Here is a 25,097-nt window from a genome sequence, read left to right as displayed (position 1 = left end):
CATCTACTTAATTTAAATATTACTAAATATTGATAGTATCAACACTAAGGTGTGTGTGTATTGGTATCAGATCGACACCAAAATTCCCAGTATCGCCCTCTCTTAACCTTCCGGTATCCGGGTGTGCTTTTTAGGCACACTTTGCACTTTGTGTTAAAAAACGTCATATTATTTTTCACAATTTAAATAAGGTTAGAATTCAAAAGTTGTTCATTTTTGCATGATCTTTACAATTCTGGCCACCAACTAAAATTTGCACATTGTAAACAAAACAAAATTACAAGACTAGCATCTGTCTCCCAAGTGTGCCTAAAACGCACTATTTCTTCCATTATAACCACTGTTTTTGATCCCAAAGCTATTAAGGCATAAATCCTGCTTTTACTGATATCTGGGATTCATTTGAGAGGTGAGGGTCTAAATTAATTTATTAACGTTGTTAATGTTGCTGTTAATCATTGACATATGCCAGGCTGCAAAAATCAAATAATATGTAATCCAATTTTTATGTAGTATTTTGAAAAAAACAAAACATATTTTGCGTTTTTTGCATCGAAAAATGTAGTGACATGATGAAAAGAGATGGTTTAAAGGGTTAAAAAAATCTAAAATGAATGATTATTTGATATGTATGATTAGGGCTCACCTTGATTTACAAAAATAAAATCAAATTAGAGCAGAAAAATAAATCAGTATATAATATTTAGTAGTTTGATTTATAGGTGTGCATTTTACGCACACTTGGTGACAGATGCTAGTATTTTTGAACATTTGACCTAGCACCAAAAATAATAATGCAAATTAACCAATGTTGCTGTTAATCATTGACATATGCCAGGCTGCAAAAAATATGTGATCCACTTTTTATGAAGTAGATTGAAAATTTTTTGTTTGTTTGTTTTTTTTGTTTTTTGCATCTAAAAAATGGTTTGTTTACATTACAAACACGGCATTTAAAGGGTTAAAAAATGTGACAATTATTGAGTATTTGGTATTTTTATTTACAGCTCAAGTTGATGAAATAGAAAAAAGTGTAAAAAAAATTAAAAACAAACTGCATGAAATTTTTTTTTGACATTATTCCACGAGTGTGACAAAACCTTACACTTGGTGCTTAATAAGGGTCTTGATGGATGGGATACTGGAGGGTTAATTCAATAGTTACTATTAACGATTAATCAGTATAACTATTTAACAATTATTTGTTCAAGGAAGGTTAGTTTTACTTGAAAAGCTGCAAATGAGCTCATGGTGCAAGAATATGCAACTCAACAGAAATAGTCATTCAACAAAAAAACTAATAAAAACAGTCAAACACACCCTAACTGTGCTATACATATATATATATATATATATATATATATATATATATATATATATATATATATATATATATATAAGAACAACATTTCTTATCAACTCCGAACACTGTAAAACACATAAAAACTGTCCCATATAGTTTGTCCCAGTGCATGCCGGGAAACTCCCCCCAGCTGCTCCTCCAACACATCACAATATTATGAGGTAGATTTTATTATGTTATTTTAAATAGCAATTGTTACTGTGAACAAATAGGTAGAATTTAACCAGTCCTAATAGATTTCACTGGCTAAATATTACTGTTGATTAAAATGTAACTGATTTCCATATTGTATCCATGTATTTACTACGGTGGCCCAGAGGTGCAACAGCCCAAAAAATTATCCACTATAAGAAAAAAAAGAGAACAGCCCAAAAAATGATCCACTGTAAGAAAAAAAGAGAGCAGCCCAAAAAATTATCCACTATAAGAAAAAAAGACAACAGCCCAAAAAAATTATCCACTAGCCAAAAAATTAGCCACTATAAGAAAAAAAGAGAACAGCCCAAAAAATTATCCACTATAAGAAAAAAAGGGAACAGCCCAAAAAATTAGCCACTATAACAAAAAAGAGAACAGCCCCCCAAAATTATCCACTATAAGAAAAAAACACAACAGCCCAAAAAATTATCCCCAAAAAGAAAAAAAGAGAACAGCCCAAAAAATTATCCACTGTAAGAAAAAAAGAGAACAGCCCAAAAAATTATCCACTGTAAGAAAAAAAGAGAGCAGCCCAAAAAATTATCCACTATAAGAAAAAAAGACAACAGCCAAAAAAAATTATCCACTAGCCCAAAAAATTAGCCACTATAAGAAAAAAAGAGAACAGCCCAAAAAATTATCCACTATAACAAAAAAGAGAACAGCCCCCCAAAATTATCCACTATAAGAAAAAAAGACAACAGCCCAAAAAATTATCCCCAAAAAGAAAAAAAGAGAACAGCCCAAAAAAATTATCCACTGTAAGAAAAAAAGAGAACAGGCCAAAAATTATCCACTATAAAACAAAAAGAACAGCCCAAAAAATGTATCCACTATTTTTAAATAACTTTATTTTTAGCGCACTGACCTCCACTTCCAGGTGGGTTACTTCCTTAGCATTAGCCACATTAGCTGAAGGCCTTAAAAATTTTCAGCCTATGCTGTTATTTTTTGTGGTGACCTTAATTTTAAAGCAAGAGACCTTTAAGGTAAACAGCACCCCCTAATTGAAAAGGTGGATGATGTTTTTTTTTTTTTTTTTCTTATAGTGGATACTTTTTTGGGCTGTTCTCTTTTTTTCTTATAATGGAAACTTTTTTGGGCTGTTCTCTTTTTTTTCTTAGAGTGGATAATTTTTGGGGGCTGTTCTCTTTTTTTTCTTATAGTGGCTAATTTTTTGGACTGTTCTCTTTTTTTCTTATATAGTGGATAATTTTTTGGGCTGTTGTTTTTGTTTTTTTGTTTTTTTAATTATTTTGGATAATTTTTTTGGGCTGTTCTCTTTTTTTCATTATTTTAGATAATTTTTTGGGCTGTTCTCTTTTTTTTCTTATAGTGAATAATTTTGGGGGGGCTGTTCTCTTTTTTGTTATAGTGGATTTTTTTTTAGGCTGTTCTCTTTTTTTTCTTATAATGGAAAAAATTTTGGGCTGTTCTCTATTTTTTTCTTATACTGGACAGTTTTTTGGGCTGTTGTCTTTTTTTTCAGTATTTTGGATACTTTTTTGGGCTGTTCTCTTTTTTTTCTTACACTGGATAATTTTTTGGGGCTGTTCTCTTTTTTATTACAGTGGATCATTTTTTAGGCTGCTCTATTTTTTTTCTTATAATGGAAAATTTTTTGAGCTGTTCTCTATTTTTTCTTATACTGGACAGTTTTTTGGGCTGTTGTCTTTTTTTCATTATTTTGGGTAATTTTTTGGGCTGTTGTCTTTTTTTTTCTTATAGTGGATAATTTTTGGGGGCTGTTCTCTTTTTTTTCTTATAGTGGAAAATGTTTTAGGCTGTTCTCTTCTTTTTGTTATAGTGGATAATTTTTGGGGGCTGCTCTGTTTTTTCTCTTATGAAGGAAATTTTTTTAGGCTGTTCTCTTTTTTTTCTTATAGTGGATTATTTTTGGGGGCTGTTCTGATTTTTTTTCTTATAGTGGATAATTTTTTGGGGCTGTTCTCTTTTTTTTTCTTATAGTGGAAAATTTTTTAGGCTGTTCTCTTTTTTTTCTTATAGTGGATAATTTTCTGGGGCTGTTCTCTTTTTTTTCTTATAGTGGATAATTTTGGGGGGCTGTTCTCTTTTTTTTTCTCATAGTAGAAAATTTTTTAGGCTGTTCTCTTTTTGTTGTTATAGTGGATAATTTTTGGGGGCTGTTCTGTTTTGTTTTTTTTCTTATGATGGAAAATTTTTTAGGCTGTTCTCTTTTTTTTTCTTATAGTGGATAATTTTTGGGGGCTGTTCTGTTTTTTTTTTCTTATGATGGAAAATTTTTTAGGCTGTTCTCTTTTTTTCTTATACTGGATAATTTTTTGGACTATTGCACCTCTGGGCCACCGTAATTTACCAACACCAAAAACCCTTTTTTTTTTTTTTTTTTTTTTTTTTACAGTGTGTGGCTCTAATGCTTTTATCCATCCAACCCTAAACTGGTGTAGGACCCTCCCCCCTTTCCTCCTCCTCCTCCTCCTTCAGGTTAAAGTGTGTTTAGTGAGAAAAAAAAAAAAAAGGAGGTGTGAAGACTAATAGTGACTTCAATGGCCTTGAGAGAGGATTCAGAAATAGAATCAGTTTAGCAGTTCAATTTGAGACTAAATCTGTGCTGGTGGTGCAGGCCTGCAGGTTACACACATGTGTAATGAGCTCTTAAGAATGTTGTCTTTAAACTCATTAAATATGTGCAGCTGAAATGTTTTTACAGATGTAACCTGTTTGCCTCTGGCCATTAATTTGTCTCGACTCTTATAATAGTTAAATGGAAATGAGTGGGCTTTTTTTTTTTTTTTTTTTTTTTTAATGCTAGTCTATGGGATCATTAAGGTTATTGTGCGCACCGCCGCATGACGTCATACCCTCACGCATCTCATCCAGAGGCTCCGGGTTCTTTATGTGAGAGGAGAACAGTCCGGTTACGGATCAAACGCCTTTGTTTTGTCTTACCACCACAAACGGGATTTATTTGTCGAGGGTTTTTTTTTTTTTTTTTTTGGATGTATAAAATAAACCCCTCATCCATCCCTAACAGAACAGTGAAGGACATTTAACTTAAATCAAGCGCGTCTTTTTTTTTTTTTTTTTTTTTCTCCGCTTACTCCTGTCGGTCAGTGCGCAAACTTTGGTTTCCAGACGCACCGGGATCAGACGCATATCCACGCTGTGTGTGTGAGGAGGAAAACAGTAAAAACACACGATCCGATGGAGGCAAAGTGATGTGGAAATGGTGCGTGATCGGTGCGTTTTTGTGCGTCTGACTTTTTTTGGACAAACTCCGACATTTTTGGACGATGTGGTTTTATTAAGCGTCCGCGTTGCGCTCTGATCGACAACTGGGATGCGCACAAACGGATCCACAGGATGCATTACCAGCATTTGAACCCACATGATGTGCAAACCGAAGGGAAACGGATCTCTGTGACAAGTTCTCTTGACATTTTATTTCATTCCCTGTAAACGTTTATCACAATGTTTTTTACAACTTTTGTCATTATATTGTCTTTCCCTGGTAAGTGACGCATTCATCTGTTGAATTCATATGTTTTTGCAATTAATCTAAATATAAAGTGATTAGAAAAAAGTAAAATAGAATTGATTTGTTTTTGGGTTTTTTTGCTCATATAGACACCCCAGATTGCAAATATTTTAGCAGTATTATGGCATACATTTGGCATTTTTTGGCATTATGAAAACCTTTAGGCTTAACTGTGGTATGATTAAGGTTATCTATAATAGATATGGAGCCACCAGCAGTATATGGCTGAGTTATGGTATACGTCTGGGCAAAGTGTGGGATCAAGTATAGGGATGGTATGGCATGTTTGACTAAAGAGCAGCAACATCTTATTCCATATATGGATGTGTTTTGGTTGTGTTTTGGTATATTTCAGTAAAGCCAAAACACTGCGCAAAGAGCAGGAATTTCTACCCAGAAGAAAACATTTTAAAAGCATGATCAACACAAATTTTGGGTCAGTTTTGGCTACTTTTTGGCTGGATTATGTGGATTTGAGGCTTTTCTGAGACAATTATAGCTATATTTTGGACAATTAGTTTTGGGTGAATTTGGACTTCCTTCTGTTTTGATTCTGGCTTGCCTATTTTTAGGGCCCATACATCCACCCAAACTTTTACCAAAATGGCATGCCAGTTTTGGGCCAGATTTAAGTCATAATGATTTTGCTATCTGGGACTGATAATAATCCAGGGTCTTCTGCGTAATGCGTCTCACTGCGTAATTTGGCACAAATACGCACCGTCTATAAATCATATAGCCTGTAATGAATGATCAATATTATTTTATGTTAATCCCATAAGTTCAGCTTCCTGTTGTGTGTTCTAACTCACAGATGTAGTGTTCACCTTGAAGGGGGACAGCGGCTCACCCTCCCGGTCCGTCCACCTGGACTGCGTAAAGGCCAGTGAGCAATGTCTGAAAGAGTACAGCTGCAGCACCAAGTACCGGACTATGAGGCAGTGCGTGGCGGGGAGGGAGAGTAACTTCAGTGCGGTCACCGGTCCAGAGGCTCAGGGGGAATGCCGCAGCGCCATAGAAGCCATGAAGCAGAGCCCCCTGTACAGATGCAGGTGTAGAAGAGGCATGAAGAAGGAGAAGAACTGCCTCCGGATCTTCTGGAGCATATTTGAGAGCTTACAGGGTATGAAAGGATTTAGACAAACATGATCCATCATCAAGGCTAATGACGTTCTTTTTTTGTCTACTGTTACTTGTCTATACTGAGAAAAGAAAAGTATAAGCATGGGTGTTTTTAGCCAATTTATGGGGGTCCTAAATTGATTCCCAGAACCACTAAAATATTTTAAAGTTGTTGAAATTTTTCTTTTTTTTTGGTTTACTTTATGTCCATTTTTAACATGCTGACTGGATGAATATTAACTCCTAGTGTGTGTGTGTATGTGTGTGTGTGCAGACAGGAACATGCGATTGTTTTTTTGTGTGTTTTTTTGTTGTTTTTTTTAAAGAGCCAGATTCAGGTAAGAGTGTAAGATCAACTCGTGTAACCTCATTTTCCACAGCGACCAAATATTCTATTACAATGATGTTGTCAGTTGGATAAATGAACCAGTTTATATTTCTTATTAGATAAAAAAAAAAAAAAAACACATTATTTGGTTATTTGCCTTTTGGTTAAAGCACAAAGAGAGAGAGAGAGGGGAGCAGAGAGACACTGAACATATACACTGGTCTTCAGTTTATTAGAAATGATCTGCCTCAGATTAAATGTGTTAAATGTTATGTATTTTAATCAGATTAATTGGAAAACAAATGACAAAAGTGCTGGTTTGCTGATGTTTTGACGGTATATGATAAAGTGTTATTCCACATATATATATTAGTTTATCAGATTTTATCAGATTTGATGGTTTAGTCACACACTCAAAAACAGAGGTACGAGATCAGAACATTTATGTACCTATAAGTACATTTTTTTAAGAATGTTCTCTCAAAAGTACAATATTGGTCTTTAGGAGGTCAGAATTGCACCTTTAGACTATGAAAAAGGGTTCAAAGTTCTGTAAAGTACAAATGTGTACTATAAGGTACCCTGCAGCATTATTAAAAAATGTGTGTAGTCCATGAGAATAGGCTTAATTTAACAGTAGGACTAATTATAGTTAAAACATTAGGCTTAGCACATTATTTATTATATATCATACTGTAATTACCCTATATTATATTTAATAATAATGTGTGTTTTAATTTAATAGCCCAATTAGCTCAATGATAATAGCCTAATAATTTATTTATCTTATTAGAACCTCTGACTATTGCCATAATCTCTGTTTTATCAAGTTTTCATTCACACCTCCATGTCTTGATGTCGTAGCTTGCCTATGCCGTTTTTTTTTCTCAATTAGGCCACCGGTTCAAACTTTAAACATCATGGCATTATCAACTATACGAGAGTTCTCTTTCTATGTAAAGTACTTAAGGTACAAAAATGGACCATTTCGAAAGGGTACAGAAATGTCTCTCAGTGACAAGCATTTGTACCCTTTTAAGTACAAGCTGGTACCTCTGTTTTTGAGAGTGCAGAGTTTCTCATACCCCAAAAAATGTTATGCTTTTCTTTCACAAATGTAGGAACGATGGTCCGAAATAGCGTTCAAATGTACAAAACTGTAATTTCTCTTGCCTGTCCGGGCAGTGCTCTGGGTGCTCAGCCCCCCTGAACCTCTGATCCTAGAATCACCCCTGAGTAGAAGTATCCATCATCATTATGAGCTAGATGTGGAGATCTATATCTGTTTATTAGTGGAAGCAAGTGAAGTGTCTTTTTTAAAATCTACTTTAACTGTAAGTGTAAAAATTGCGATATATTCTGCTTTAACCCTTTCATGCATGAATTATGAGACCCTTAATCAAGGGTCAATTTTTATTCCTCTTTTGGCATGAAAAAAACACATGCCTAAAGAAAATTTTCTTATGAACCTATTTTTCAGGGAGCTGCAAAAATGTGCACTCAGCTGGACACCATGCATTTCATTTTTGAAGCAAAGAAACATGTATTTACTGATATACTGTGTGAAAACTATGAAGTAAAAACATTTTTAATGCTTATTATAGGTAATTAATTTCTCAGACAGGGGTAGTTGTTTACTTGCTTTACTAGTTTGTCTGATAAATGAATTACCTACAATAATTACACTGAACAAAAATATAAATGCACCACTTTTGTTTTTGCTCCCATTTTTCATGAGCTGAACTCAAAGATCTAAAACTTTTTCTGTGTACACACAAGGTTTATTTCTCTCAAATATTGTTCACAAGTCTGTCTAAATTTGTGTTAGTGAACACTTCTTCTTTGCTGAGATAATCCATCCACCTCACAGGTGTGGCATATCAAGATGCTGATTAGACAGCAGGATTTTTGCACAGGTGTGCCTTAGGCTGGCCACAATAAAAGGCCACTCCAAAATGTGCAGTTTTATCACACAGCACAATACCACAGATGTCACAAGTTTTGACTGTGCGAGGAAAATGGTGGTCACACCAAATACTGACTGGTTTTCTGACCCCCCCTGGACCACCCAATACAGTAAAAGTGCACATTTTAGAGTGGCCTTTTATTGTGGCCAGCCTAAGTCACACCTGTGCAATAATCCTGCTGTCTAATCAGCATCTTGATATGCCACACCTGTGAGGTGGATGGATTATCTCAGCAAAGGACAAAGGAGAAGTGCTCACTAACACAGATTTAGACAAATTTATGAACAATATTTGAGAGAAATCGGCCTTTTGTGTACATAGAAAAAGTTTTAGATCTTTGAGTTCAGCTCATGAAAAATGGGAGCAAAAACAAAAGTGGTGCGTTTATATTTTTGTTCAGTGTATATGTGGAAGACAGTATGAACCTTTACCAGACATTTTTTAATGCTATTAATATGAAGTTTTCTCACATTTTAACATACTAATACCAGTCATGACTCACTTCATGGAGATAATATGCAAAAAAAAAAAACCTGTTAATTACAAGTACTTGATTTACACTTAAACATGTTACTCTAGATCAGGTTTATTAAGAACAGCAAAGTTACATTAATAGTATGAATTGCAGTGTATGGGATGATGCATTTAAGCGCCCACTGTGTTGGGTAATATAGAACTAAAACAACAAAATCCATGAATATACAAGAGAACAGCTGTAGAATAACTGTCCACTGGAGTGACCACCTATGCATGAAAGGGTTAATTCTAATGACCTCATTTTTTAAGTCAACGTGGAGCTATATTTTACATTATATAGCCTACATATAGTCATTTAATTCATAAAAACCCTTCTAAAAGCAAACTCCTATTATTCCTCCTGTGAACTGAAGTGTCTAAAGTTTCCTTTTCTTTCATCCAAGAGCCTCAAGGCTAATGTAGAGACAGATCCGGCTCTTTTAACACTAAGGTCAACCTTGTAATAAATCTCGCCTACATTTCTTCCATTGCTGGTCAGAAAACAAATTTATCCTGTTTACGTCTCTTAATATAAAAAAAAAATAAAAAATAAAAAATAAATAAATAAATAAAAATCCTCAGTGGAACCTGTTATTAGATATCATTAATTCCAAACTGAGCACTCAGTGTTTTTGCATTTAATTGACTTTACCTGTTTAATGTTGTTTCAAGTGTATCAGACACATAACATCCAATTAGCATGCACTGTTAAGCACACACTGTTCACTTTTTTTTTTTTTTTTCACGTAGGTAATGATTTGCTGGAATACTCTCCCTATGAACCAGTCAACAGCAGACTTTCAGACATCTTCCGCCTCGCTCCCATCATCGCCGGTAAGACGTCGCTTTTACATCTATGACATTCCAGGTTTAAGTTTAGACATTGTTGGTAGTTAAGCCGCTGAATACACAACCATTATTTTTCTGTTACGCTTTAAACCCAGCTTAAATCACTACATCGCCACTCCAAATCTGTCACCATTTGACAACCACTCTTTTCTATCGCTGTCTGGTTTCAGGCTGCAGCTTTCAACGCCCATTATCCATAACAAAAGCTCCTCTCTGCCACTGTGACCCAGCATACACAAAAAGCACAGTAATTTAGTATATTTCACTTTTAGCACTCAGAGCGTTGATGATGAGAGGTCTGCATGTTTTTCCACTGTCACAGTAAAGCTGGAAGTAGCATTTATGAGGTAGTTCTGGATTAATCATGCTTTTTAGAGGAGCTTCGGTGTTGTTTGTGGGGATTGAGTTGCGTGAGGTCGCTGTAGGGATGAATGCCTGGGTTAAAAACAAAACCCCTCCGCCCAGGGCCAGACTAACGCTTCATTGTACCCTGGGCAACAATATTCAAGGGCCCCATCATCACAACTCCAGGATCCCTATAATCTGACAAAATACAGAATAAGTTCCAGGAATATATGTAAATATACCCCATACTTCAATATCTAACTATCATCCAATGCATTTTGATGTACAAATGTGTAAATACTTGTAGAACTACAAGTGCACCACTATAGCCTCTTGTCAAGGCCACTCACTTGCATATGATGATATGAAAACAAAACACATTAGCATCAGTATAATCTAAAATTGATCCACTACATTAGAAAGAGAGGGAAGTGTCCTCCATTTTCACAAAAAATAAATAAGAAACCATTTCCAAAGTATCCAGTATTTATTTAAGAACACTTTTTGCCAACACAAATGTATTGAATCGTCAGAAAAAGCCCACAGACAAAACACAAACATAATCTGATAGAATCAGATACGAATTTTAAGCAGAAATCCCCTTGTCACCTCAGAATTCAACAAGAGAGTTAAAGTAAGTGCAATGTTTAAATTTTCAGCTTTTTTAATGTCCCTCTCCTTTTTTAATTTTCGTTCGGCGCTCCCACTTAGCTGCTTCTCCATGTTTGCAATGTTTTGATTCGCGTATGTCGCGTAGTTCTTGACGTCTCACATCCCGCTCAGTGCACGCACGTTGATTTGCGTCACTGCTGATTCGCTTTTTGGACTGACCAATGAGGAGAGGGTCTCAGCTCACGGTCACAGACAGCAGGAGCAGGGTTTCTGTGCAGTGCAATGGCTCCGGGCAGCGGACAGTTTCATTTATAAGCAAAAGATAACCAGATATTTTCGTTATGCCCGAGCTACCCAGGGCCCTTCAGAGGTCGCGGGCCCCTGGGCAATTGCCCAGTTGCCCATATGGTTAATCCGGGCTTGCCTCCGCCAAATATAGTGTAAGATTCTGTTGAAAGTTACTGCATTATAATTTAGATTAGACTGTCTTTGTGTTAAACTTATTACATACATATTTATAATTGTGGAAAAATTATTAGACCACCCTTGTTTTCTTCAATTTCTTGTTCAGTTTAATGCAACTTAAAGGACAAATATAATGATAAAAACAAAAATAGCTCATAAGAGTTTAATTTCAGAGCTGATATCTAACTATTTTCCATGTTTTCTTGATAATAACCAAAATCACTTCAGTTCTTACATGGCATTGAATTATCAAAAACAGTGCTTTTAGGCATTCCATGTTTTCTTTTCTGTCTGTTTTAGTCACATGATACACACAAGAGTTAGTACTTGATTGCATAACTATTGTTTTTGATGACTTTTTGACGGTCTAATAATTTTTTTTCCATGACTGTATGTGAAAGTACTCATATTATAACCCCACAAGGCCATTTGACCTTGAAAAAGTAGGTCAAGGTCACCTATTTTCAATAGGCTTCTGCTCCATGCAGAAAATTTGGTGCAGATATCACAATGCATTCTTCAGATAATGCGATTATGTCGTTGAATGGACAGACAGACGGACAAAAAAAACAAAAAAAAACATGGCAGATTTAGAAATGAAAATATGCTGGAAAAAAAAAAAGACAGACAGAGGGACAGATGGCATGAAACTTCATATATGACATCACACACACACACATTAGAGCCATTATCCTTCAAGAGGTGTGTGTGACTTTGCATAGGCTTCTGCTCCATGCAAAGATGTATCCACTGTAAAAAATTTGGTGCAGATATCGCAATGCATTCTTCAGATAATGCGATTATGTCATTGAATGGACAGACAGACGGAAACAAAAAACAAAAAGAAAAAATGGCAGATTTAGAAATGAATATATGCTGAAAAAAAAAGACAGACAGAGGGACAGACAACAAAACAATAAATGTTGTGAAACTTCATATATGACATCACACACACATATACACACATACATTAGAGCCATTATCCATCAAGAGGTGTGTGTGTGACCTTCAATATTCTTCTGCTCCATGCCAAGATGTATCCACTGTAAAAAATTTGGTGCAGATATCGCAATGCATTCTTCAGATAATGCGATTATATCATTGAATGGACAGACAGACGGACAAAAAAACAAAACAAAACAAAAACATGGCAGATTTAGAAATTAAAATATGCTGGGAAAAAAAGACAAAGGGACAGACGACAAAACGATAACAATTACAATACCCCTCAGCCACGGGGTAAAAACTGAAATGTAAACACCATGGCTTTAAAACTTAATATATGACATCACACACACACACACACACACATATATATATATATATATATATATATATATATATATATATATATATACACACATACATTAGAGCCATTATCCTTCAAGAGGTGTGTGTGACTTTGCATAGGCTTCTGCTCCATGTCAAGATGTATCCACTGTAAAAAATTTGGTACAGATATCGCAATGCATTCTTCAAATAATGCGATTATGTCGTTGAATGGACAGACAGACGGACCAAAAAAACAAACCAAAAAAAAACATGGCAGATTTAGAAATGAAAATATGCTGAGAAAAAAAAAAACCCACAACAAACGGACGGACAGACAACAAAACATTAACGATAACAGTAGCCCTCGGCCAAGGAGTAAAAACTGAAATGTAAATATCATGGCTTTAAATGACACCATGAAACCTCATATATGACATCACACACACACACACATATATAGACACACACACACACACATATATATATATATATATATATATATATATATATATATATATATATATACATATATGTATACACACACACACACATACATTAGAGCCATTATCCATCAAGAGGTGTGTGTGACTTCGAATAGGCTTCTGCTCCATGCCAAGATGTATCCACTGTAAAAAATTTGGTGCAGATATCACAATGCATTCTTCAGATAATGCGATTATATCATTGAATGGACAGACAGACGGACAAAAAAACAAAACAAAACAAAAACATGGCAGATTTAAAAATGAAAATATGCTGGGGAAAAAAGACAAAGGAACAGACGACAAAACGATAACAATTACAATACCCCTCGGCCAAGGAGTAAAAACTGAAATGTAAACACCATGGCTTTACAACTTCATATATGACATCACACACATATATATATATACACACATACATTAGAGCCATTATCCTTCAAGAGGTGTGTGTGACTTTGCATAGGCTTCTGCTCCATGTCAAGATGTATCCACTGTAAAAAAATTTGGTGCAGATATCTCAATGCATTCTTCAAATAATGCGATTATGTCGTTGAATGGACAGACAGACGAACAAAAGAAAAAACTAAAACATGACAGATTTAGAAATGAAAATATGCGGAAGAAAAAAAAAGACAGAGAACAAAATGATAACCATTACAATACCCCTCAGCCAAGGGATGAAAACTGAAATGTAAATATCACGGCTTTAAATGATGCTGTGAAACTTCATATATGACATCACACACATACATACACATACATTAGAGCCATTATCCATCACGAGGTGTGTGTGTATGTGTGTGTGTGTGTGTGTGTGTGTGTGTGTGTCTTTCTGGCCGTCGTCAGTGTTGGGTTTGGTATCTGAAGGAGGGTGTCAGCTACTATTTTGGTGAAAAAAAGAAGAAAAAAAATGCAGTTTGATTCCTCTCCTCCCTCTGTCGCTCGCTCTCTCTCTCTCTCTCTTTGGCTCTTGCTGTGATTGAATCCACTTAGTGGCACTGCTCCACGTGTGACGACATAATGGTTAATTTGGTTTCAGACGTATATACAAAAAGGGTGGTGGCGTTCCAGATAGAAGTGATGGATTCAGTGGCAGTCCCATTTCTCTACAGTGCGACTCTAGCGCAGAGGTGGACAAAGGTTTAACAGTACGAGTGATTCTGAGAGGCTTCATATAATGAGGGTATACTTATAAGAGGAGAAAACACAGGTTCGGATACATTCCCCTAGATTAAAACCTTCCGAAAGCCAAAAGTATGTGATTCAGCAGATGAGAACAGAGACAAATATAAAATGTTTAATTCTTAATTAGGATACAAGTACCTCAGCTAATGGACTCTTCTATCAAAGTCAGTGACTGAGAATATGTAATAATAGATGGCTTACTGTGTGTTTTTATCATTATTAGATCCTATTATAAGAAATTGTCTTTATGTGGATGAAGAGATGGAGCAGGAGCTTAGCAGCCAGTGTAATGTATAGCAGTGGGTAAACAGCCAAAGGGGCCTGGAAGAAAAAATAAGTCACTTAATGGTTCAGATATCAGGAATCCATTTGCCGCAAGTGACCTTATTCCTCTGTGCAACTAAGCTAAGCCTTAGGCAATCACAGTGTAAAATAATGCACATGCAAGCCCGCACACAGATAGATCCCATAAGTCAGCCGCTCAGACATGATTTCCCGATGTTCTCAGTGGCTTAAATGGTTTATTTTATGCGCACTTTATCCAACGTACAGATGACTTTTTTTTTTTTCAAATAAACCGAAAGATCTGACATCTAAGCAGAAGGAGCTGAAAATAAACGATGTGTCATTTATAAATCAATGAACAAGTGGCTAGAGAGGCGTAACGCGACGCAGACCGAGGGAATGATGGAACTGCGGGACGGCTCGACAGATGAAAAACCGAGAGGCTGTAAAACACGCCATGTTTATTAAAAATAATCGGAATGGGGTACTTGAGGGCATCGGCAAGTGAAATACCAAGCTGTTACAAAACTGCAGGAAAACTTTAAAAAAAAAATAACTTCATGGGGGGATTTCAGATGTACCTGCAGCTTTTTTGGCTTCTTCGTAATCCGATAGTGAGTAGACATAAGCTAGTAGAGCTGTGGGGGTATCTGCCTGTACACATCACATTCCCCGCTCATTTAAAATAAGATGCTATTCAAGTGACAAGATGGACTGATTATGTTTTTCCTGCAGCAGGTTTAACACCATTGGTACAAACACAGATGAGCAGAAAATGTCTGGATTTTTCTTATCTATTCGCTCTTTGGAAATAAACATGAGTTCATATGAGTCCCATACTTGTATCTAATGGTTGTACTAGACATCGAACGATATGGGTTTTTCTAAGGCCGATACCGATTTTTAAAAAGTTTGGTCAGCTGATGGCCGATATCTACAGCAAATTTTTGAGGCCAATATTTAAGGCCGATTTTTTTTTTTTTTTTTATTTTAAAGCACATTGACCATAAAATACAGTTGAAACAGATAATTAAGACTTTTATGCAATAAATAAATGAGATTATGAATACACGTACACATAGTACAGGGTGGGGAAGCAAAATTTACAATATTTTGAGGCAGGGATTGAAAGACAGTGTATGACCGATTAGTTTATTGAAAGTCATGAGAATTTATTTGCCACAAGAAAATTTACACAGTAGAAAATGTTTTTATTCTATGTGTCCTCCTTCTCTCTCAATAACTGCCTTCACACGCTTCCTGAAAGTTGCGCAAGTGTTCCTCAAATATTCCGGGTGACAACTTCTCCCATTCTTCTTTAATAGTATCTTCCAGACTTTCTCATAATAGTTTTGCTCATAGTCATTCTCTTCTTTCCATTATAAACAGTCTTTATGGACACTCCAACTATTTTTGAAATCTCCTTTGGTGTGACGAGTGCATTCAGCAAATCACACACTCTTTGACGTTTGCTTTCCTGATTACTCATATGGGCAAAAGTTTCTGAAAAGGTATGGATAATAGTGTTAGGTATGATTATGACATCAATATATGTTTGGTTTCAAACAATTGACGTAGTGCCTGCTGAGAAAAAACAACTAAATGTTCATTGTAAATTTTGCTTCCCAACCCTGTACTCTTTAGAGGCCGACCGATATGGGATTTTCGGGGCTGATGCCGATATCGATATTAGGGGAAAAAAAAAAAGCTGATATTCATTATATCGGCCGATATCCGATATTGGCCGATATATGAAATAAGAACATGGATCTTCACAGGATATAATAATCTTATATTAGATAATTGTGGGGGGCCGACACGGTGGTACAGTGGTTAGCACTCGTGCCTCACAGCAAGAAGGTCCTGGGTTCGATTCCAACACAATTCGACGGGGGGTGGGACCTTTCTGTGTGGAGTTGCATGTTCTCCCCGTGTCTGCGTGGGTTCTCTCCGGGTACTCCGGCTTCCTCCCACCATCCAAACACATGCACTGATAGGTTAACTGGTTAATCTAAATTGCCCATAGGTGTGAATGTGAGAGTGATTGTTTGTCTCTATATGTTCAGCCCTCCGATGAACTGGCGACATGTCCAGGGTGTACCCCGCCTTCGCCCATATGTAGCTGGGATAGGCTCCAAGCGACCCCCGTGACCCTAGTGAGGATAAAGCAGGTTCAGAAAATGAATGAATGAATAGATAATTGTGGACAGGTGGATTAACAGTTGCATAAATCTTTGTTTATCTCACAAATATAATTTACACAACTTTAAACCTCTGTATAATAGTCTGATATTAAACTAGTATGTGACCTATGTGGAACCACGGGTTGTAGATGTGGTAGTTTTTATGCTGGGGAGAGCAGACTTTTGAAAAAGATGTGAGTCTATATTTTATAGTAGTAGTGACATAAAAATTGTTTGGTAAATCATTCTTTAAAATGTAAGTGACACGTAAGCAGATTAGCAGTCCATCCTTGTCGGAACGGGGAGTAGCGGTCCGTGATTTTTGGCCAGGGGGGGTAGCGGTCCATCCTTTTCAGAACGGGGAGTAGCGGTCTGTGATTTTTGGACGGGGGGGACGTATGGAAGGGGGGGGGGGGGGGTTTAGCAGTCCATCCTTGTCAGAACTGGGAGTAGCGGTCCGTGATTATTGGACGGGGGTTAGCGGTCCATCCTTGTCGGAACAGGGAGTAGCGGTCCCTGATTTTTGGACGGGGGGGGGCGGACGGAACGGGGGGGTTAGCAGTCCATCCTTGTCGGAATGGGGAGTAGCGGTCCGTGATTATTGGACGGGGGTTAGCGGTCCATCCTTGTCGGAACAGGGAGTAGCGGTCCCTGATTTTTGGACGGGGGGGGACGGACGGAACGGGGGGGTTAGCAGTCCATCCTTGTCAGAACGGGGAGTAGCGGTCCGTGATTCCGTGATTGTGTGTGTCCTTGTGTGTGTGTGGGGGGTGATAGCGTGGTTTTCCGAGCAGAAGTGAAATTGAAACTGACTGGCTTCACTGTTCCTCTAACGCTCCGGGCAGCGCGCACACACACACACACACACACACACACACACAGTCACAGGACCAGCGAGCAACAGAATGTCTGCAGCAAAAAAGTTAATAAATCGCCGACATATTGGCCAATGTTGATTAATCGGTGATAAGCTATAATCAACCTGATTAATCTGCTGGCCGATTAATCGGCTGGGCTCTAGTACTCTTTTAACATTTATTGAAATTCAAGTGCTGCCCACACAGGTGCCTGATCAAATATCTTAAAACATTTTTACTACTGATCAAATATCGACTTTAAAAAAAAAATTAAGGCAGATGGCTGATATTGAACAAAAAAAAAAATCAATATATATCGGCCTGATATATCGGCCAATGAATATATCGGTCTACCTCTATCTTATACTGTGTGAAAGTAGGCGTTATGTCAGAGTAGGGTCATCGATCAATTTATCAAAACCTACCTACACTGTATTTATCTTAAACAGCCTGAGTATCAGTGTAGTTTTAAATTTTACAGAGTGTTGCATTATGGGTTGCTCTGGATAAATGTTACCAGACAAAGGAGTTTAATTAACCCATAAAGACCCAAACAGCCACTGGTGACCATATTCATCTACTGATCTAAACTGTTTAATATCTGTTGATCCACTAAACCTTTCAATATGTTGAAATAATTGGTATGAAACACAGTTTGTCATCTTTTCATGGTCATCAGACATGACCCATTTGGATGTTCAGAGGCTCTGTAGTTACCATGGAAACGCTGTCATATTCTACAACATTGATTCACCAGTAAAACTCATGGAGTTGGATCAATGACAGTGGATGGAGATGCTTATTTTTATGCTCAGTTATTGATATATTTGCTGAAAAAGTCACTTTTTATTCAGTTTGCTCTGTTTCTGACTTAATAATCCTCAACATTTATCTAAGTTTTTATGGACATCTATTTGATCAGTGAATTAAATACAGAAAAATACATGATTTTCACAAAAAAAAAATGCAAAATACAGAAAATAATATTATAATAAATGTTGATAAATCACTTAAGAAAGGTCAAATCTAGAGGAAAATTCATTTGGGAACTGCCACAAAAGTAGCATTGGGTCTTTATGGGTTAAATGTGTTTATAGGGATTATTTAACATATGTCTGCACTACAGGGGTTTAGTTTTAGACCACTTTAACTTACAGAGTTTGGGTAATATGTTGCTTTGCTGCTGCTGAAAAAATGAGTTCAGATGATAAAGAATCACCACAAGTCCATGGATTTCTTGTCCAACGTCTGAACTCTGACATGCAGCTTTAACATACACAGATGTAGCCATCACACATGTAGTTACAAAACATCAGATTAGTCGTTATTTTATCAAGCTTTTGTAAAAAAAATTTGCAATAATATTAGTGCAAAATGATGCAAAAATGTATAATCTGTAGTCTGAAAACACCAAAATCTACCACAGACAGCATAAGGTTTCAAAACCATGGAAAATAAAAGAAATCTTGTTAGCGATTGACTGTAACTTGTCACATGAGGTAAGAATTCAGAAAAATTGCAATTCGGATCATGATTTCACCTGAAAAGATCATCATGTCCTCCTGAGAGCCAGCAATGCATTTTTGTCCTCTGTAGGGGACAAGGGTTTCACAGCTTTATTGAGAAAAAAAAAAAGCTGTCCACTGTAAAAGGACATTCCATAAAATTTTTTAAAATGCATCTGGAAAAAACTGTTGCATTGTGCCGTTTCCAATACAGGCAATTATTTAATGTAAAAAAGCCAAAACTTGTACTTTTCTGGGTCTCATGAGGATATGATCTTTTTGACCAGATCACCTACCCCTATGTCGGAGTCACCCACGACAAAAGCCTGAACATACTGTCCTACACATTTTCACCTCTGGAGCTCCAATACTTTGATTAAATAAATATTTTCATTATCTTTAAACCCCTGCAGCAATTCATTCATTTAAACAGCCTGAAATCTCTAGTGCACTCATAAGCAGGACCATATTACACCTGTTTCAGCCTCTCTACACTGGCTCCCGGTTCATTTTAGAATTGATTTTAAGATTTTATTGTTTGTTTTTAAGTCATTTAGAATTGACATTTTGGCATTTTATAGTATTTTACTTCATTTTATTTATTTTACTTCATTTTACTTTATTTTACTTGCGTAGACTTTATTATCTGGGTGCTTCTGTGAAACTGGTCTCTAAAAACAGGACATAGAGGTTAAAAAGTCAAACCAGATGTAGACTAATGTTATGAAGCAAGTTTGAAAGCACTTTGGGTCTATTTAAAAAAATACTTACTGAGATAAAAAGACAAACTATTTTTCAGATAAAACACATTTTTATATTATTTTACGTTATATTTAACTAGCGGCATTGTACCCGTGGTGCCATTGTACGATAGCATGGGAGGCTAAAAGCACCCAGCATACCTCACAACATTTGAATATACGGACATAAAATTGTGCCTAGTAGATAGTCAGGTAATGTTCCTATTCATCTGGCGAGTTTGGCGGCGATCGGGTCTGTGAAGGTTGAGGAAAATCCGTACCAACGCCCTCCTGTGCTGTCACATCAATCGGACATCAGACGCTGGACACAGAATGTGCATTATAGTTGGATACAAAAATCTGCAAGTAATATGGTCAAAAGGACACAAAAATTATGTGCTACTATTTTTCTGAATATCTCTTTATTCTCTCACAGGTACATTTTGGGAATTGAACTAATTATGCAAGGCAGAGTGTTTCACAAAAATGGCCGCTATTGTAAAATCACTCGCGATTAATTTGTGTTTTAATGGGCAGGTTCTGCATGTAACACAAGCGGACACGATGAGTTACATACAAAACCTGGAATGAGACTGCTGATTCATGAAAAACCCACATGTCTGGATTAGAAAAACCACTAAGATCATCAAATTTAACACAGTGTTTTTATTTATAGTGGTATATAAGAGCATTTACAGCCATGTTTTCCAGATCAAATCCACTGACACCTAGGATGATTTTCCTGTCCCACTTTTGGTTCTATTTTTGGCCCCAATATTTTATTAAAAATTCATTAATTTTGTGATGGCTCAGAGCAAGATTATATTTTTTTTGCATTTATCTGAGGTCATCATTAGTTACATTCTGGGGGGAATATGTCTATTTTGCGCTCTCCGCCCAGACGTTTGAGAGAGATGGCTGCGTTGTGTGAGTTATTGAAAAGACCTCACTCGTCTGTAGTTTATTCAACGACAGCCATTACAATAATGATCTCAGTGACGCACATGCATACAACAACTTCCTCTGAGGCAGTATCAATTGATCAGACATGAAACATCAAACAAAGCAGTGCATTGCTCCTTTTAAATAAAACCTTTGTAAATGCATTAGCTTTTTAAACAAAATATGTAATGATTTTAATAACCATTTTAAATGTAATATTAACCCATTAAGACCCAAACATCCACCATCTACCAAAATCATCTACTGATATAAACTGTTTAATCCCTGATGATTGACTAATCCATATCAATAATTGGTGTAAAATACAGTTCTTCATCTTTTCATGGTCGCCAGATATGACCCATTTGGATGTTCAGAAGCTCCGTAGTTACCGTGGAAACACTCTCATCTTCTACAACATTGATTCACCAGTAAAACCCGTGGAGTTGGATCAATGACAGTGGATGGACACACTAGGTTTACGTTCAATTAATGATATATTTGGCTGAAAATGTCACTTTTTCTGCAGTTTTCTCTATTTTTGAAACATTAATCCTCGACTTTTCTCTGAGCTTTCATGAACATCTACATGATTAGTAACTTAAATGTCAGAAAATACCCCATTTTCACTGAAAAAACACAAAATACATAAAATAATATTACAATAATTGGTGACAAACCACTTAAGGATGGTTAAATATGGAGAAAAATTCATTTGGGAACTGCCACAAATGTCACACTGGGTCCTTATGGGTTAAATTTGTGTAAAACTGTATTTTCCCTTATTAACTAAATATAAATGTGATTATATTGTACCTGTGTACTTCAGCACCAATATACAGGGTGACACAAAAAAACGGGAACTTTTTAACAATCCAATAAAACCAAGAGTGATGGAAGAAAAATATTTTATTCATAGTAATTGAAACCTTAAACCATGCCATTTAAGAAACAATGATGGAATTTTCATTTTTAAAAAATTACTTCCTGTAGATGGCGTCCTCCTGTACGAATGCATTCTTGAAATCTGCTGTTGAGATTCCTCATTGACCGCTGCAACATCTCAGCTGGGATACTGTGAATTTCATCCTGAATTCTCTGTTTTAACTCATCCAGAGTTCTTGGTCGAGTCGTGTACACTTTACTCTTGAGATAGCCCCACAAGAAAAAATCACAAACGGACAAATCTGGCGATCTAGGGGGCCAGGGAACGTTACCGAATCTTGAGATCACACGGTTACCGAACAATTCTCGCACAGTCGCCAATGGTTACTAAAATGGGGGTGTGTTTACTTGCTCAAGGTCACTGTCTCGCAGTGCTGCCACTTGCTCATGTCTGCCAAGACGCACTTCAAAAATGTCCGTTTTTTTGGGTCACCCTGTAATTTTTAAAAAATGAAAATTCCATCATTGTTTCTTAAATGGCATGTTTTAAGGTTTCAGTTACTATGAATAAAATATTTTTCTTCCATCACTCTCGGTTTTAGTGGATTGTTAAAAAGTTCCCGTTTTTTTGTGTCACCCTGTATATATATATATATATATATATATATATATATATACATATATATATATATATATATATATATATATATATATATATATATATATATATATATATATATATTTAAAGCTATAATAATAATACCTGGGATCAAATAGACTTCTTAATGACCCATGGAGAACATTCAAAGAAATAATGTACTTTTTAACCTACAGACACTTCAACCTGTCACATCTACATTTCTCTTTTAATATTGGGTCTAAAAAGCTGGCAAAGTGCCAGGTACCAAAATGTACCCAGTTTCATAGAAGAATCCATCTATTTTTTTTTATTTTTTTTATTCCTGCTATCAGTCTGTACAGCACTTTGTTCAACATTTGTTGTTTTTTAAATGTGCTTAAATAAAATTGACTTGACATGACACTCCTCCAGCCGCTGAGTTGAGGATCTCTTCTTCATCAGTAGCCACACTGGGAATCCAGTTGGTGGACCAGAGGTGAATCTAGGCATGAATTGGTATCATTTTCAGTAGTAAAGTGAGTGCAGATCTTAGGAGAAATTCACTGGCTTTATTTGCCTGAAGCAACAGATTAGTCGTCCACAGCCTTTGTCCTCCACCGTTGGCCTTGTCTGCCTGTACTTTGCGCCTTTATGAGCAAACTACCCCAGCTGAGCTTAACCAGGGCTGTCACTAGACAAAAGATTATAAAATCTGTTTAGCCTTTTTGCACAAGAGCGCTTTCAGCCCTATCAGCAAATCTGAGTTTGTTTTCTTTCACACACTTGTGTTTTTGTTTCCATTCGGCCCCTCTATAACCGCAGAATAACACAATTTATTCTAACTGACTCAACCAGAGGGGGCTGAAAATTTACAACTTATTACACACAAGTTGTTGATTACAACTTTGAAATTCACTTAGATGCTGCATCATCGAATAGTAAACCTCAGGGAGTCTGTGTCATGATATTAAGTAAAAACTTCTAATCAAAACCACTCACAAGGGCATTTTCACACTTCTTCTTCTTCATAACAGAATGCATAACAGGACTACTTTACATAACACAATATACTGCATTAAGTACTTAAAGATATGTGTGCATGGGGAAAAAAAAACGCAACCCCAGAATTTACGTCAAGATCTCTGGTTCACATATCTGTAACCGCTAACCCTAACCCTCAATGCGGAAAGCTTGTAATGTGTACAGATAACATGCAAATTAAAAGTGGCGTGTACTGTATATTTATGTAATTTCATGGTATCACGTTGAAATATCAGACACGTATCAGATTTAGGACCACGTATAAAAGTGGTCTGGGTCGGATTTGGAAAAAATGGGATTAGTGGTGTTCAAACTGTTTTTAAAAGATCGGATACAGGTCACATATGGGTAAAAAAAATCGGATTTGCCTGCAGTTTGAACGTTGCTTAAGTGGCGCTAATGCGAGTTGTTGATTACAACTTTGAAATTCACTTAGATGCTGCATCGTCGAATAGTAAACCTCAGGGAGTCTGTGTCATGATATTAAATAAACAAAACTTCTAATCAAAACCACTCACAAGGGCATTTTCACACTTCTTCTTCTTCTTCATAACAGAATGCATAACAGGACTACTTTACATAACACAGTATACTGCATTAAGTACTTAAAGATATGTGTGCATGGGGAAAAAAAAACGCAACCCCAGAATTTACGTCAAGATCTCTGGTTCACATATCTGTAACCGCTAACCCTAACCCTCAATGCGGAAAGCTTGTAATGTGTACAGATAACATGCAAATTAAAAGTGGCGTGTACTGTATATTTATGTGATTTCATGATATCACGTTGAAATATCAGACGTGTTTCAGATTTAGGACCACATATGAAAGTGGCCTGGGTCGGATATGGAAAAAATGGGATTTGTGCTGTTCAAAGTGTCTTTAACACAGGGGTGTCAAACTCATTTTAGTTCAGGGGCCACATACAGCCTAATATGATCTAAAGTGGGCCAGACCAGTAAAATAATATAAATAATAGGATAAGAACTTATAAATAATGTCAACTCCAAAGTTTTTTTCTCCATTGTTGAGTGAAAAAAGTTCAATTCCGCAATGGAAATGTTGACATTTACGAACCGTACTTGAATGTAACATGAACAAATATGAACCTGAAAATTATTAAGAAAAATATGTGCAATTTGAACAATATTACACCTTAGTTTATCATTTATCCATACGCATCACAACTTACAGATCACACTGGATCTACAAATACACAAAACATTTAATAAGAGGCAGAATATTGGTACAATTCCACATACTTCTCTTAAGAAATTTCAGGTTATTCGCATTTTTTGTAAAAGGCTAGTCTGTAAATGTAACCATTTTTGTGGAATTTTCCTTTTTTTTTTTTGTTTTTTTAACACAAAACAGAGAATAAATTGTAGTTTTCATTATTATTTACAGGTTATTATGATAGTATTTTACTGGTCTGACCCACTTGAGACTGAACTGACCTGGGGCGGCTGTGGCTCAGGTGGTAGAGCGGGTCGTCCAATAACCAAAGGGTTGGCGGTTTGAATCCCACTCTGTCCTAGTCAGTCCGTGGTGTCCTTGGGCAAGACACTTCACCCTCCTTGCCTCCAGTGCCACCCACACTGGTGTATGAATGTTTGGTGGTGGTGGTCGGAGGGGCCATAGGCGCAAATTTGTTACCTGTCTTTTCTTTCCCTACATAACCGAAATTCCTAATTACCTACATAACCATTCCATTCTTCCATAAAAAATGCATCCATGGTTTATCAAAATAGACACCTTAAAGAACATCTGAGCAAATTTTCATAGTTAGGAGACACTTGCAACTGCACTTTTAAAA

The 25,097-nt window shown here is 36.3% G+C and overlaps 1 protein-coding gene across 1 annotated transcript in view; it reads left to right on the top strand.

The window, feature by feature from the left end:
* The first annotated feature begins 4,132 nt into the window (after positions 1-4,132).
* Positions 4,133-25,097, top strand: part of gfra1b (gdnf family receptor alpha 1b) — a 107,523-nt gene continuing 86,558 nt past the window's right edge. Inside the window, exons 1-3 of the mRNA XM_030163223.1 lie at positions 4,133-5,054; positions 5,896-6,204; positions 9,765-9,848. Coding sequence (XP_030019083.1) covers positions 5,015-5,054; positions 5,896-6,204; positions 9,765-9,848 — 433 coding nt within the window. The 5' untranslated portion in view covers positions 4,133-5,014. The remainder of the gene's footprint in view (positions 5,055-5,895; positions 6,205-9,764; positions 9,849-25,097) is intronic.

This window comes from Sphaeramia orbicularis, chromosome 19 (assembly GCF_902148855.1).
Source record: "Sphaeramia orbicularis chromosome 19, fSphaOr1.1, whole genome shotgun sequence".
Taxonomy (NCBI): Eukaryota; Metazoa; Chordata; class Actinopteri; order Kurtiformes; family Apogonidae; genus Sphaeramia; species Sphaeramia orbicularis.
This window is presented reverse-complemented; position numbering and strand designations above follow the sequence as displayed.